The sequence below is a fragment of the Cynoglossus semilaevis genome, chromosome 20 (assembly GCF_000523025.1).
Source record: "Cynoglossus semilaevis isolate Cse_v1.0 chromosome 20, Cse_v1.0, whole genome shotgun sequence".
In the NCBI taxonomy this organism is placed as follows: domain Eukaryota; kingdom Metazoa; phylum Chordata; class Actinopteri; order Pleuronectiformes; family Cynoglossidae; genus Cynoglossus; species Cynoglossus semilaevis.
Window position 1 is genome coordinate 10,891,020 of NC_024326.1, and position 16,823 is coordinate 10,907,842.

General features: G+C 41.2%; 1 protein-coding gene across 7 annotated transcripts in view; it reads right to left on the reverse strand.

The window, feature by feature from the left end:
- piezo2b (piezo-type mechanosensitive ion channel component 2b) overlaps positions 1-16,823 on the reverse strand; it is a 52,648-nt gene that overhangs the window by 12,716 nt on the left and 23,109 nt on the right. For all 7 annotated transcript variants that reach the window (XM_017042333.2, XM_008334654.3, XM_008334655.3 and 4 more), the window contains 21 exons: positions 16,638-16,755; positions 15,771-15,952; positions 14,300-14,530; positions 13,164-13,284; positions 12,531-12,727; positions 11,811-11,959; positions 11,036-11,209; positions 8,616-8,899; positions 7,282-7,442; positions 7,010-7,186; positions 6,764-6,889; positions 6,215-6,415; positions 5,853-6,057; positions 5,652-5,753; positions 5,240-5,405; positions 3,090-3,333; positions 2,845-2,962; positions 2,579-2,735; positions 2,304-2,393; positions 1,459-1,580; positions 1,149-1,217 (listed from right to left, as the gene is read on the reverse strand). In XM_017042333.2, the coding sequence (XP_016897822.1) occupies positions 1,149-1,217; positions 1,459-1,580; positions 2,304-2,393; positions 2,579-2,735; positions 2,845-2,962; positions 3,090-3,333; positions 5,240-5,405; positions 5,652-5,753; positions 5,853-6,057; positions 6,215-6,415; positions 6,764-6,889; positions 7,010-7,186; positions 7,282-7,442; positions 8,616-8,899; positions 11,036-11,209; positions 11,811-11,959; positions 12,531-12,727; positions 13,164-13,284; positions 14,300-14,530; positions 15,771-15,952; positions 16,638-16,755 (3,394 nt within the window). The remainder of the gene's footprint in view (positions 1-1,148; positions 1,218-1,458; positions 1,581-2,303; positions 2,394-2,578; positions 2,736-2,844; positions 2,963-3,089; positions 3,334-5,239; positions 5,406-5,651; positions 5,754-5,852; positions 6,058-6,214; positions 6,416-6,763; positions 6,890-7,009; positions 7,187-7,281; positions 7,443-8,615; positions 8,900-11,035; positions 11,210-11,810; positions 11,960-12,530; positions 12,728-13,163; positions 13,285-14,299; positions 14,531-15,770; positions 15,953-16,637; positions 16,756-16,823) is intronic.

Consider the following 16,823-nt stretch of genomic DNA (forward strand, 5'->3'; position numbering starts at 1 on the left):
GTCAACATTCAGTTGAAGATCTACTGATTTGAAATATGATCCTACTGTACACTGGTTATGAACAGATGTTAGAAAAAAAACACACCACAACTGACAGAAGACGAGAGAAATCACAGAGAAATCACAGAGAAATCACAGAGAAATCACAGAGAAATCACAGAGAAATCACAGAGTGCATTGATATCAGTATGGCTGACGTGACTGTGACCATTAACACGAGCGACTCTTCAGGTGGAAGCAACTGTCGCGTTTAAGCTACTCCACGGATCAGGAGTGAGGTTTCAGTGTCTACAGTGCGTAAGTGTAAGAAGGCATTGGAATAGACAAGGCTGACTTATGTCCTTGAACAGAACCACAGTTGGCGGGAGGTGAGGGGGGGTGCTGGGAAATGCAGATAAGACATCAAATGACAAAGAGATAAAAATGGAGAAATAATTTGAAAATGCCATGTGGGAAATGGAGTCCAATATGAGACATGAGATCCAACCAAACAGGCGAACACGATCAGGAATCAGAGAGGCGTTCTTATTTATTTTTTAAAGATATTTAGCTCTCCAAAATGACTTTTTTTTTTTAAATATCTGGTCAGTGTGTTGACTCGGCTGCGATTTGAGTTAAAACCTGTTTGGTGTCCATGTCTGCAGGCAAAGAATGAACGAACTCTTGCTCCTTTATTCCAGTACTGAGAATAAAGGCGAGTCGACTTCATGTCTTTGCATCAAAGTCTTCTACAAAATAGCGATTCTCTACTGTGGGCTCTGCAGGCAAAAGTTATGATAAAGTTCTAGTTTTTTTTAATTATTATTTTTTTTAACAACTCCTTCTCCATCCGTTAGTCTTTTTCTCATTCATCGTGATGTTTTTGTGCCTATTTAAGGCAGACCTGCAGTGACACTGACACTGATCCATACAGATCCTGTCTAAAGTGAAGTGCCTCTCTGTGTACGACGCAGAACGACTTTAAACAAGGTTGCAGGTGGGTCGGGCCCTTAAATGGACACAGAAAAAGACTAAGGCCTGGATTTAGGAAAGTGTGGAGGTGCCTTCAGAGCCACGTGGCAGTATGGGAATCCTTTGCGTTCTGGTCAAGGACACAAGGGCCAATCAGAGTGGAGGAAGAGAAAAAAGAGGGTTTGGGGTCAACCTACTGGAAGCATGGTCAACCCACGGCCTCCACCACTGCTTTTTTTTGGTCTTGGGTTTCGTTCGTTGTGCTCCTAAAATTTCACAGATACAGCAGTGCAACATTTGATAAGAAAATCAGTGAAAATCAAGCCATAGTTTCCATGTTAAGCTGCTCCTATAGCTCATAAGATTTTTTTTTTTTTACAGCACATCTTACAATTAAACACACTTACTCACCTTCCCCTGCTTTTATACTAGAAAACATTCCAACTCCTACATGAACTCTCATTTATATCGTCAGACCCAGGGCCGACCTTGACATCTTTGTCATACCGTCATCGTCGTCGTCGTCCGGCTGCACCAGCATCTGTCCATCACCAGACTCCTGCGCCATGCTGAGCATCTTCTCCTTGCCCCTCTTGAATTTTTGTTGCCTCACTTTAATGCGCTCCATCCTGATTAAATCAGAGAGATGTGAAGAGATACAGACCGGCATCACAGACGGCCAAACAGATGGACCATAAACATGGCCAGGCGTCATATAGAAATTAGTGTATGTTATGTAACAGCAGAGTGCTCGTTGCAGCTAGTAAGTGGATAATATCAGGGCTCATAAGTAACTCCTCAGGTACCTATAAGTGGTGGAAATACATTGACTTTATGTAGTATGATATACTGAGAGCTAGCTTCCAGGAAACGATAAATACTTTTAATCCAAACCCTTTCAAATGGCCTTCTGACTCAAGTTTCCTTATAAATAAAGGTAATGACACACATCAACGATACACTGGAGTGGAGCGGGTAATGTTCAGACTGAGGAGTCCAAATCCAACTGGACTGGATCAAATATTACCTGGGCAGACTGAGTCTCCTACAACTGACACGGGCGACATTACGATGTCAAGATTACCTTTTTAACCAATTAGCAGGCTAGAAACAGGTGAGTATTTATTTTCCAGCCACAAAGGTAAAAATAAATTGTTATTTTAAAATGTGTGAAAAGTATTTCTTTCCATAATATATTTTGTTTTAAACCAGGGAAAAATTACAAATGATTTGCATTCATTGTTTACTATTTTTTAAATTATATGTTATGTTTATAGGCATAATATTAATCTTAATTATTATTATTATTATAATAATTCCACTCTTTTTTTCTAAATATTTTACATTCTTACTGTCTTTTCAGCTGCTCCACAGATTTTCGTTCCTCCTCCAGTCTGGCTCTCACCGCCTTCACTATCGTGGCCTGGAAAAGCTCTGCTCCTCTGAAACACACAGACGGAAAGGAAGGAAAAACATAAGTACATCATTTCTCCACCAAAGGAATTAGTTTATTGTCCGAAGTCAATCTGTTATTGACCACTTTAGTTCACCAGCGGTCACAGACACAAGGTCTGTAAATACACAGGCTCATGACCTATGACCTTGCCGTCGTCCCAAACACCTTTACCTGGACGCCAGGATCTGTGACGCTCTGATGTCAGCCACGACGTGGAGGAAGTAGTAGCTCATGAAGACTCTTCTCTGCAGCAGCAGGAAGGCGAAGCAGATGCTGTCCCAGATTATCCCCGCCTCATCACTGGGCAGGTCACAATGCTGGTCCGCGGCTGGAGCAAAGAAGGTTGAATTCAGTTATTCTTAATCTGATTTAGTATCAAATTAATCATTTTTACACTTTGGTTTGTTAATTATTGGACGGAATACTGAAAAACTCACGCAATTGATCCTGGTTGGTATTGATGTCATATTCTTTGATAGTACAGGCCAAACTGAGCAGCTGGATTAACCAGCACTGTTTCTCGATGAGGGAGTTGATGTAGCCACAGGCCAGGATCTGCAGAGCAAAAGAAGAAACATTTACTTCAAAATTCTAAATTCAATCCAATATAACTTCTAACTCATTAATACAAAAGGGAGGTTCCAGTATTTGCAGTACAGTACGGAGGATGGAGAGAACTCACAGACAAAATGTTCTTCATGGTGATGACAAAGATGTTGTAGGCGATCAGGAAGTCCCAGTAGTGCAGGATTTTCTTGATTGGTTTCAGCAACAGGTCGCCACCAAAGAGCAGGAAGTAGAAGCAGGCGACCAGGTAGCCCATGCAGAAGACACTGATGCGCGTGGTTCCCGTGATGAAGATGATGGTGAGGACAAACCAGAAAAGGTAGCTGAACATGATGACCTTCAACATGTCCAGGTAAGACCTTCAAGACAGAAAAAAGCAGGTCAGAAAAACAGCAACATCAAATTTACACATTTATCTTTTTCTTTAAGTATGACTTCAGTCGACCTGTTTCTGTTGGCAGCTTCATGATCTGAATAAACAACAAACAGAAGCATATATTTATGTAGCCCATGGCGTTCATAAGTGTTTTTGATTCAGAGTTTTGAAGCTGATCACTGTGTTTACTGGTCCAGTCAATGGTCTTTGTCCATGTACTGTACCATGTTAGGGCCGTTAGAAGCATGTTGCTAATTAGGACGCATGTTTACCAGACAGTGAAAGTCAAAACAACACATAATGAACCTATCAATCACACTCAGTGTCAGGACGTCGGTAAAAGTCTAATCAATGAAGAGGAACTGGAGCAGAAACCCGACTCCTGTCACTCAGCACATGAGCACTACAGCAGGTCCGTGTCTGCGTGAGCGTCGGACATGTTTGGAAACACAAATCTTCATTTGGCATGTGAGAGGCCATTAACGTGAAGAGGATTTCTGAGAAAAAAAGGAAGCGCCACGCATTAATGTAAAGGATGTGGAGAAACCGTGGGACCACAACAACAGCCGCTGTGTTTAGGAAGCAGCTCTGATGAAGTGGGTTTCGGATCATAAGGTGCGCTGATGGGCCGGAATAGCTGAGTGAGTGTCTTTCTTTATCATGTGGAAAAAATACCTTTTCCATACATAAAAGCTATTTATTGAGTTAGAGTACAAGGCAAAAGCGTCTGAGTCGCTGAGTGATGGACAGAGTGTTTTTCTGGATTATGGATTTCTCCTCCACCCCGTATCCGTAATTCGATCCTGGAGGAAAACGATGGAATAAATGCAGCACTGCTGTGGCATGGACAGACGGGCTGCACAGCTCTTCCTCTCTCAGCGAGGCCTTGTTGATGGACACAGAGTGCGTTAATAAAAGACTTGTCCACTTTGTGCATCAAAACAGTGGAATGTGAAGAGCACATAATCAATGACTGTGGACAGGTCAGGATGCTCTCGCTGTCTCTCTAACTCGCTCTTTATCACGCTGCCTCTCAAAACCATCGGTCCAATCACCAAGTCAGCATCCAGATCCACATTCAAATGTGGGAGTGCCGCCAGAATTCTGAATTATGTAAATGGTGGGTTTTCAATTACTTCCCTCACCAAGAGACTGACATGAGAAACTGCATCTGTCGTCCTTTTTTTTTTACCTTTATTTACCTAGCATGAGAGATTTGCTGAGCTAGTTGGTGCTTATTCAGCACCGGCCCACTTAAGATTTCTACAGTTACCAGCCAAGTACAACAGCCTTCTACTCAGCTGGACTCAGCTGAACAGCTCCATTGGAGTGAAGTCACATAAAAAGTCTTTCATTACTTCTGATTTCAGTCAGATGGAACACCCACGAAACCGCCTTCGCTTTTCATCCTCTTCATTTATTGGCTTCTAAAATTAAATGTATTTTCCACTTTGATGCGTTTTGTGTTCATCACTCGCAGGAAATGTTGTGTCCGCTGGTTACTGTTACAGGACGAAGGTCAGACATTACATCTGTCCTCGTGCTTTTGTGGTTAGAAATCTGCTCAGGAAGACAGCAGTGCTGTGTCAGTGTCAGTTGTTGTGGTTTATATGTGAGACTTGTTGTCATGGACTAAATCTAGTCCATGACAACAAGTGTCACAGGCCTGGTTTTAAAAAGATATTATATTATATATATATATATATATATTATAAATTCAGCTTTACTGCAGCAATGATTCATTTTATTCATTGACCATTTTATGAAGATTTTTTTTGTTCAATGTTTTGCAAGTCTTTTCCAAATTAAAATATTAAAACCTGGATAAAAAAACACTTCTGTATATTGCTATAAATATTCTATATCAGAAGTCACTCCAGTTGTGTCACCTGCAGTGGATGAAGTCAGGGACAGGGTTGTGTACACTGAAGGAGGCCGCGTCCAGGTCCCTGCAGATCTCCACGTTGTCACCAGCCATGATGCGAACTGCAGCTTTGTTCTCGTCTTCAAAGACCTGCCTCTGAAGAGAGGCGCACAGCAGCAACATGAAGTCATCTACGGAAAAAAGAAACCACAGATTTACTAGGTGTTTAAACTTCAAAACAACATCTAAAAAAATCTATTTTCTAACTACTGAAAACCAGCACATCTTAGTTTGAAAAAGGAGCAGAGATTATTAAATCTCTGTTCACATTATGACGACTTCAAGATTTCTTAGTATTGCTTGAGAGTTGTTAAAGACTGAAAAACTGAAACCAGAGTAATCTTCTTACTCCTATAACTGAAAATAAAAAAACCTACATATGAGAAAGGATGGACTGGGCCTGGTGTGGAAGTCTGGGAGATAAAGCCACTTGACCACATTGGAGTCGGTAAAAGAGCTGGGAAACCTCCAGGGATATTCTGAAGAAAATACACACACCATTGTTATTATTTATGAAGAAAACCAAAATATCCAGTTGTCCTTCCACAGAGGACAGTGTGGACAAAGAGTGCACTGACCTTTACAGGCTGCAGGAGGAATCCCAATACAGACAAAGTACTGGAAGGTAAGCATACAGGCCAGAAAACAGCAGTACTTGGGCCAGATCTCAGCGATGGCTTTCCTCCTCCGTCTGTACATGACGACTATCAAGGCCAGAGCATGAAGCATGGCATAGAAGTCCATCCGCTGTCCAATGACATTAACTACTAAGAGAAGACACGTCTGTTGAAAAAACGGAAAGAATTAACACAAATAATGCAAATATACACAGTATACACTAATATACACTATATACACTCCTATATAAATATATACTGTACCAGATACACGCCGTCACAGTGTGAAGTGCCAATAACGGATCACTTAAAGTCTCCCTCACCTCGAGACCAAACTTGTAGAAAAAGTAGTTGATGAAGTATTTGATGAAGCTGATTATGCCGATGTCAAGGTGCTGCCGAGTGATGTCATGGAAGATGATGCGAGCAGCGGGAGGCGACAGCTTGTTCCTCAGTCTGAAGTACTCCTGATGGCGGTAGATTGTCACTTCGAACGCTAAGATGGCCAACATCAAGAGGTTGTTCTGAAAAGACAGGTCATAGGTTAATTCATTCATTTCAAACTGAAATTCATCACCTTTTATGAACAATCTTTTTAGCCTTCTCACTTACTTGAGTGTCGCCATGGCAACAGATAGCTATACATTTCGCAGTTTTTTGTTTTGTTTTTTTTACCCATGATTAGGGACTAGTTGGAATGGAACCAGGAACCTTCTGCACACTAGGTGGGATTCTTACCAATCTCCCCCAGCTAAATTAAATAATCTACACTTGGGAAAATCATCCATACGTCCCTGTTGTGTGCATGTTGGACCAAGTCTGAATCCCAGGGTTATAAATCCATCAGGTTTACACCTGTTGTGACTGCTCACCCTGAGGTAGCCCAGCAGGTCCACAGACTTGTCCAAGCCCACCCAGTTAGCTGGATCCACAAGGCTGACGTACAACGGAGTTGCTTCCATCTCCTTCTTCTGGTCATCTGCGTATTGTTCTAAAGTCTAAAAAAAAAAAAAAATAAGATAAAAAAAAATCAGTTTCTGCACTGTAGTTTGTAACAGAAATTCAGTTTCTGCACTGTAGTTTGTAACAGTGAAGGAAATCTGGGCAAAGTCATTTACCGCTGAACAGTTGGTGGAATACGAAGGGGGATTGATGGACTTCAGCTGGTACAACATTTTACATATGATGATGACACACGTCCACACAGTGCAAACACTGGAGGCAATCGGCCGATACTGGCCGTAGGGCAGTGCAAAAGCCCAGGACGCCAAGAAAACAAAGTTGAACAGAGACACCTGTGGAGGAGATAGAAGAAACAGTGAGTTAATAAAAAAAAAAACACAACCTAAAAAATGATGCTTACACTTAAAGAAAAAAAAAGCTTCTTCACCTCCTTGACTGAGACTAGGACGATGTAGCAGGCCACGATCTTGATGATGTGGATCTCCAGGAGCCACCAGATAAACAGCTGGAGTTTGTGGAAATACTCAAGGAACTTGAGGAAGAGCACAGTCAGACGGTCGACAACCAGGTGCCACTTGTTCTTCAGATCTGAAGACGGGGAGAGAAAAACCAGAGACGGTTTGAGGATTAAAACATTTGTGAAGAGTCTAAGACGGAGCGTGCTTCCACAATTACAGCAGTATTTCATCTGTATAAACACAAACACCCAACCACAGCCTGGTAATGAATTAAGGTCAGACTTATAACACAATACTCTCTTTATCACTGCGCCTGCTGCTGCTGCTGCTGCTGCTGCTGCTGCTGCTGCTGCTGCATGCTCTGAGTTACAATAGGATGATGTATTTATATTTTGATATATTTCATTTGATATACTGTATTTAAAAGTGTGCCAGTCTGTGTCCTACGGATGTCCACAGACAAGTGAACTCCCATAGACCAGATGTTTTATCATGACGGTTTTTTAAAATTACTCAGGTTGTAAAACAGAAACAGAAAGCTCATTGTTCAGAAACTGTGAGAAAACAAACGGCTGGGTTTGGCCTGCAGCTCATTATAAGACCGTGGAGGGTTGGGTTTTTATCACCTATTTTATTTGCTGTGAATATAAACAACAGCTCAAGTTAAACCCTGTGTGAAAGTCTGCGTAAACATGTTTACGGTCGGCCCTGTGAGCAGGACAGTGAGGTGGGTGAAAGTGAGCCAGGAAGTGTGCAAACCCAGAGATTCATTTTATGAAAGCCAGCGTCTCTGAAGCTGATTCATTAGCGTCCGATGAGCGTGACGACAGTAGAGGCTTGAGAAGCAGACAGTCCTTTAACAGACCCTTGGCCTTCAAAGTTTGTGTAAAACATACGTCTTCTAAGAAGACTGTGGAGCAACAGGCCGAGAGAAAGACAGAGAGGGGGACACAGAAAGACAAAGAGAGAGAGAGAGGGAGGGAAGGAAGGAAGCAGGGAGGGAGATGCCATTGATCTGAGACAGTGGTGTCTCGTGAAGTGGCACACACTATGCCTTGAAAGAAAACAGCAACGTTTGGAAAAGAAAAAAAAAAAATCACACGAAATGAACTGTATACTGTATGTTTGATTGATTTGAAATTGATTGACTGATGACCAACTGAAGTCCTTCCACACGTAAAAAAATGTGAAAAGAATTTTCACATACAGCCCACTAACATCTGCCTTGACGGTTCCTGGCGTTATCTTTAGGTTGGTACAGTTGAAACGTCACACTCGTGTGTTGACAGTGTATCTCTGGTACCTGAGCTCTGCTCCGTGCTCGGCTCTGGCTCCGTCCCTGCACTGCAGTGGTGACTCTCTTCCCCACTGGACTGCCGCAGGTCGGACAGGCTCTTGGACTTGTGGCCAATCATGTCCACATCATCCATCACCACAACCAGAGCCTGATTCTTCTCCGCTTCCCAATCTCCCTGCTCTTTCTGGTTCTCCGTCGGCTCGGGCTCCTGCTCTCTGGACACCGCTGCGTCCACTGAGCTTGCGCTGAGCATGGTGAGGTCTGCTAGGCTTCCGTCTGGATGGACCAGTCTGCAGACAGGTAACGTGTTAGCAGACAAACAAAGGCATATATGTGCATGTGGAAACTCAGCTGTATTTCTGTATTTGTGAGGACTTGGAGTAAGGTGGACTGGTTTTCTAAAAAGTATTTTATAAAGTTTATAGATGGATTTTACTAAACACAGAGTTCACAGACGTTTGATGAGGAAGATGGTCACACTTTCTGTTTTTTTTTTTTATTGCAACTTTCAGGTCTTTTTTCAAGTCTTTTTCAGGTAACAAGATATCATTTGTCCTTAAATATTGAGCTACATTTTAATTTGATTAAACATTACATTTTACTTTTGCACCTATATTTATTAACATATTTTATTAATTCTGAGATTCAGAGGAACGGTCTTTTACTGAACACTTTCCTAGTCTTGACACGCAGCCACTGATGAGGAGGCCACCAAGTGGTAGATACGTAAACTTGAAAAAGTCAGAGTGAAATCAGTCAGTAACTGATCTCACAATGTTATGATTGTAAGGCAAGAGAACGGTTCAATGATCCACAGTTCAAATTTGATTGATTTTTCTCAGCTTGATGCTACAGGACTTATTCATGAACTTTATACTTAAATTTGAAGATAAAACGAGGCCAAGTCAATCAACATTTTATTATTTTTTAAACCACTGTGTCCTCATAAGTACATCAATACTGCACACACTCATTCTCAGGGTCCAGGTGATTTTTGAAAGGCTCTGAAGCAGACACTGGGATGAGTGGGTTCAGCTTTTGTCCAGTAAGTGATGATCAGAGCAGTCTCTAATCAGGCATTGGAAAATATGATGTATAATGTAGAAGCAGTGCACATTCTTTAAACATTCTTGATATATGGTTTTTTTATTATTATTTTTTCTGTTTTTGAGTGGCTTTTTGCTGCAGCAGCTACATGTCAGCTGGAGGAAAGCATTAACTCTCTGAATTCATCTCAGGCAATGGAGCAAGGTCAAAGGTCAGGTTGTTCTTGCATGAACTGGCTGCAGATCAATACATGTACTTTAATTACCCCGTGGTCACACTTACTTGCTCTGTTGAGTTGGGATTTTTTGCTTGATGCTGCTCAAGACATCGAAAGTGTTTACATTAGTTACGGAGAAGTTACGATAAACAAAAAAAAAAAAAGAGAGAAACCAGGGCAGGCAGGCTGCAACCCACACTCAAAGTATACTGTATTCATGAATACATTTATGAGAAATATGTATGAGTGACTGGCATGAAGAGTCCTGTGGTTTTGGGGAGACAAGCTTTTTTTGGGAAAAAGAAGGTTCTCAGGAGTTCATCGCATGGGGGGGTTAAAAACTGCCAAGTTACTCAAAGGGTGGAAGATTGTTTGGAGACTGAAACATGCTTCAGAAAGGTCAGTGGAGAGAAGTTAAAGGTCGTACTGAGGAAAAGGCTGGATTAGAGCGGGGAGGGGGGCGGAGGGGGGCTTCTCAAAATTTAGAAATCCAAAGTACAAAGGTGGAGAAGGACGCAAGCAAAAATAATAATAATCTAGACATCGACTTGTTGTCGGTGGAAGGTTAAAACTCCGGGAGGTCTTATGTTCTTGTCTCAGGCATAGGTCAGACGGGAAACCTCAATATTCCAAGGTAAACTGGGAAAATGGTGGATGCCACAGAAAGCGAGCAAATATACCCACCTATCCACGATCAAATAGACACGCCCACTGACTTTAGCGTGGCTGTGAGGAAACGTGGCAAAGGAGAGACAGCCACAGGTCACAAAGAGAAGCAGAGGAGACGGGACAAGCAAACGGCAGAGTAACAGAGGAAACTAGACATTGACAAGAAGTAGTAGTAGTAGTAGTAGTAGAAAAAGACGAAGACAGACTGGAAGCCAAAGGAAACACCTAGGCTACAGTCAGAAATTAAGGGGTCTCTTTGTGAGACTCCTCTGTTTCAGGGTCGTTTTAGGAGAATAAAACATATTTAGTACTTTGTCACATTCAGTTGTAATTATTGTGATAGGAACAAAAATAGTTTCAGGCCTGCTTTACCTTTGGGAGTGGGAAAAAAAACCTAATTTTGATTCAATAATTTCATGTAATTTAATAACTTTCCAAACACAGAACTGAGCGATATCCAATAGAACACTATATATAATTTTTTTGCTCTCACCTGTAAATCGTGCTCTGCTCTTTAGCCACGACAGCCTGCAGGTCGGTGAGCTGCAGAAAGCGGTCATGGAAGTAGTGCAGGTGGAGAATACACACCAGCAGGAAAGAGGTGGGGATGAAGATCCTGGTGAAAAGCTGGGACACAGTAAACTGCTCCAGTCCCAGGTCCTTCAGGCTGCAGAGGTGAAGACAGTCCAGATGAAAATGGGACAAAAAGAAAAACAATGTGTTCAAGATATTTTTGTTTCAGTCAAAACTAAACTAAATTCAATTCTTTGTAACAAAGCGCTCCAGTGGTTCTCCATCATTATCTTACACCTGTGATGACATTTCTGTCCTTCTGGTTAGTGACACTATATTTACTCCAACAGCTACGCTGTGTCAGCCACACAGACATAACAATAAGTGATCAATGTTCAACATCTGTTCTTTTCTGCAGAAACATCAGCTGTAAAAGACTAATGGTCATTAAAACAGTTAACCTCACCCACCAGCAACCAGAAGAGCGGGTGTTAACGCTCTCCTAACAATGTCACCTTCACAACATCTGTTATTCACCACTGATGACACTCTAACATCTGTTCTACTCATACTCCACAGACCTTTGAAAATGTAATAAAAAAGTATCAATGGTGTAGAGCGAGGTTTGAGTTACAGAATAAATGAAAATGTAACAGAAAACAGGTGTTTCAATGTTGACGTTGTCGGTTCGCTTCACTTCCAGCCGCGCTCGCTGCCAATCTGTAAAATGAGAGCGGAGGTCGAGCGTCGCTCACCCCTGCTTGTTCATGCCCAGCATGTTAGACCAGAAATCCACCGAGCCTTTGAACTGGAAGGTGTAGACCAGTGTGAGCACCAGCATGGTGTACATGACCACCGACATCCAGAAGTACTTCAGCATCCTGCGCCACCACTCGTAGTGCACCTCGGGGGAAACACAGTTCAAATAAGCATTTCACAGAGCGGTCTTTATGTCAGTTTATCAGCCGTAATGAGCCAAATTAAAACAGGGAGCAAGAGGACATCTGGATCTGAGCGCCACTTTTATGCTGAGGTGATAAAGCAGTCAGAAACACACTGTGGATTATGAGCCTGCTGCACGCTGACTTTATGACCCCAGTAAAATTCTAAGCACCTTCTGATGTTGGGGAAATTGAATTTGTGAACCCAACACTGTCCCAGCCAAAAGATAAGCTGGAGTGTAGTACAAAACCTTACAATAAATAAAACTGAATCATCTGCAGTTCACACTTGAGCCACACGGTGGGTAAGCAGCAAGGAGGTTTCTTTACACCTGGCCCCGAAATAGATCCTTGCCTTGACAGTGGACTGCTGGCATTTGCCCTCACCCACACCCTCAACCCCCGACCCAATCCTCCCCTCCACCTGACACTGATTGAGATCTGTCACCGTAGCTTTAGTCCACTAGGTGTCCTCGTGCACATGAAAGGCTATGATTGGTATGATGGGGTTTACTGATTGGAGCGGACTGATACCTGGTAAAGTGCCACACAGGAGAGGAACATCATCATGTAGATGATCTTGTACATGACAATGGTTCCCTCAAAGCTGACAAAGAAAAACATGCCGCCGCAGATGTAGATCCAGTATTTGACCAGCAGGGCCATGACCATGCTGCCCAGGACCTGCATGATGTCCTGCTCCCCTCGGTCCTCAGTCTCCTCCTCCTCCTCTATAAAACACAACAGCAAATCAGGACTCTACACCGTTGGAGGGACAGTGGACTGATTCATGTTGGCGAGGAAACTCATTTACTTAAATGCTTAAATTCATGTTTTAGCAGGACTAAAAAAGAGGAGAGGTTTAAGAAAAACACAGACTTAAAAAAAAAGCAATCATAAATCTGTTTTTTTGCAGTTAAATAAGGCAATTAAGTAGAAAAGTAATGACAGAAGTTCAAAACCTTTGAAACATTATTTAAAAAACCCAATTATTTTCCATCTTTTCACAAAAAAAAACTGTTGACTGTTGGTTTTTCATGGAATTTTCAAGAGGAAAATGGCACAAGCAGTTGTCGGAAAAACTTCCTTGGTTACCACAATGTGTACCTAGCATTATACCACATCATATTTCCACAGAAGTTGTTTAAAAAGGAAACAACTGCTTACCTTTTTTCTCCTGATCCTCCACATGGATGTCTGACAGACCAGCGCTATCTTCCTTTTGTTTTTCCCATCGCTCTGTGAGCGTTTGTCGCAGCAGCAGCCAGAAGCTCAGCAGACACAAGACCTAAACAAAAAGAAAAAAATGTTTAGACGAACACCTTACCAGCAAGGTGACAACAGACCAGCTAACGACTAACCACTCATTGGAATTTACTTTTTCATATGCATTTAACAGAAAATACTGTATGTTTACGCAGTAACTCAGAGTGGAGTTTGAAACTCTCAGAGAATTGTCTAAACTTTCAGGGACGTCTAAGATCTGCCAGGACTTTGCATAAACTTTGAAACACACGGCGTCCTGGATGTGAAATACTTCTAGTACGGATGACTTCAGATGGATGAAGTCCACTGCACGTCTGCGGTGACCCGTGGACGTTTGAAATATTAGAGCAGACACAGTACTTACTAAAATAAAAGAGCTTTTCCAAAAGATGTCACGATAAATAAAGTGGCCTTTTCTCCTAGTGCTGCAAAGAAGGAATTTCCCCTTCTTTCTGGGGAAAATAATGATTTATGTGAGTGTAGGGTTTATTCCTCTCTGTAGTTTCATTTCAAAAAAGACATGCTGCAAAACTGAATTGAGAAAAACCAGAGTCCATCTTCATTATTAACAAAAAAAACATCAAACCCACACAGAAAAAAGCACTTTGTTATAGTGTGTTTAAATCTAAAGTTTGTAACATTTAACGTGAATTAAAGACCACTAATGATGTTTTGGATGTAGTATGACTGCTGACCAGTAAGAGCGCTAGTTCCAAAAGTATCTGGCATAACATGAATTATAATAATGTTCACTTCCAAATATTCAGTAAAAACAAATTAGGTTCTTTTCAATACCATTCCAACAATTAAAGTAAAATAAAGTATTATTATTATTATTATTATTATGAAGAAAACACATTTTAATGTTCTCCCAGTGAGCTAGCTGTTGTAAATGTCTTTTATAGTTTTTATTTTAGTTTAATTGTGTTATGTCAAATCTTCTTTGACACTGTTCTGTCCAGTGACCTGATGTGACTTCATTTATAAGACATGTCTAAAACACAGAAGAGACTGAAAATCAATTGTAGCTCAAAAACCTTAGAGGACAGGGAGTGGAATGGGTTCCTCTTCTTGACAAAGAACCCTGGGACCTCGCCCATGTCCTCAAAACTCCAAATGTACTGCAGAACAATCAGCAGGTTGCCGTAGGCCACCATGAAGGGAGAGGACAACATGGCGTAACGTCTCCGGTCCCTCACCATCCACAGAATGCAGGACCAGATGAGGAAGGCAAACGTTAACCAGCTGACATACGTGATGCTCCAGGCCTGAGGAGGAGAGAGGACAATTATTTGATTTAAACAAATGCAAGACAAGACTTTCTTGTTTATGAAGCGTGTGTGTATTGTCCTGGGATGTCTTTGGCTGAAGTTTTTACTCCTTTAAAAAAAAAAAATTGACAAGAGTTTCCAGTTGAAATTCAAGACTCGGAAAAAGAACAACTTTTACCACAAACACTACGGTACGTGAGCTGCCAATACACAATAACTCTGTGAGTAGTTGCAGGAACATGAAATAATACAGTAACGCTGCACTAATCTAAGTGAACGTCTCAGTCAAAGCACATCTGATGAACTGTTACTGTTGGTTTAAAGAAACGTTGATGTCGTTTTTCAGTGAATGGTCTTAAAAAGGTCTGACAATAAAACAAACACAGAGGGAATGAAAAAGGGTTTTCAGTACTTTAGGAACAAAATGAATTACTCTTAAAGATTACTTTAAATCAGACAGTATTTCTTAGATCATGGTAAATGATTATTTAAGCTCTTTTTTCTGTGTTCAGTGCTCCTTGTTTACTACACCTGTATTATATAAAAAAAGAAAATTACATGAAAATTATATAACTAATAATTACTGTACTTGACTCTACCTAACAGTAGTTTTAATGGTTATAACAGTTAATCATTACTATCACATACTACTAACACTTAAAGTATTTTGTAGCTTCCGTGCATTTAAATGAAAACATTGTATTTAATCAAAAACATCCAGCTTTTTCCGGCTACTAAAACCTTCACAGCGAGTTACAATAATAATGGATTTAATGAAATGCGATGGTTTACTGAGTCATAATCAAAATCAAAACTAGGATCTGTAAGGTATTTCTCAGATTATGATTCATCCGGGAATGTGAGTGGGAACAGATGTTCCTTAAAAATCATATCCTGCCCCACAGCCACTCAGCCAGGACGACCACACTTCCTTCTTGACGGCGGCCCAGCAGTTCCACCGGAGCACAGATCACATCAGTGCCTTGCTGAAGGGCAGGTTTTTAATGTGTTAGGTATTCGACAACCACACGAGGATTTTTCCTTGCCCTGTGTTTGTAATTGTTAAAGAAATGTTTATTTTGCTGTTTTTGTGTTTTGACATGTTAACTCACGATTACAAACTGAACGTTGGAAAACAACAAAAAAAACAGAATGATTTTAAAAATGACGATGTGTTTGTGGATCTTTTTTCGTTACATGTTTACACATGACACTGACCCAGGGCCAGCAGACTCACCATCATGGCAATGAGAGCGCAGATGTAGCTCTGCTTCATGACGAAGTGGAAGGCTTTGACCATGGCGCTGACTCCCTTCTGTTTTATCCCGTCGTCGCTCTCCTCAGATTTCTCCTCCTCTCCGTCCTGCGGCGAATCCTCCGAAGGTAAACACACTTCGTACACACTTTCTTCCTTCTTCTCTGGTTGGACACACAAACACAACTCTGTGCTTAAACGGTTCCGGCTGTTGTCTCCTGACATTTGTTTGGTGTCACGTTTTCAAAGGTTAAGGCAAATGATACTATTCAGCAGAATATGAGGAATCAGATATTTACAGACTCAGACTCTAAGCCATTGGAATTGGAAAAGAAATGTTGTTTTAGACCTTGCTGCCACAGAAAATATTTTTCTTAATATCATATTTCACAATTTTCCAAACTCAACACAGGCATTTTAAAAAGGCCGTAGTCTTTGGAATATAACAGACTGGCCCTGAAACAACAGACATTAACATTGTTAACAAGGAAAATATTGATATTGTCAAAGTCATTATTAGTACTGCTGGTGTGTTTTCTAGTAAAATTAAGTGGTGAAAATCACTGGACACAAATTCTGTACAAAAACAAGGAGGAAAACGAACGGAGGGAGAGAGGGTCAGCGAGGAGGTCAGGACATATCATGTGACCTCCTGGGTGAGTCCAGTTGAAGATTGAAGAAGTTTCTTCTTGTACAAAATGCAGCTTTGTTTCTGTAGAATGTACTGAGAATCATGACCCCTACAGGGTAGATAGTGTACTGCAACTGTACTATATATATATATATAAATGGTAAAAATGTTTAATTGTAACTTTACTGTTCAACCCAACATGTGATTGATAAACTCACCTGGACCATTACTGGGCATGTCCATTTTATACTGGGGGGTGGAGTACAAATCCAGGCAGACTGGTCCATTCTCCGTTGTGACAAACTCGAAAGACGTCCCATTTGAAGTGGGCAGTCCCTGTAGAACATCAATCAAAACTCAAGTTATTATTTTACTAACTACTATTTTGCTCCCATTACAACACA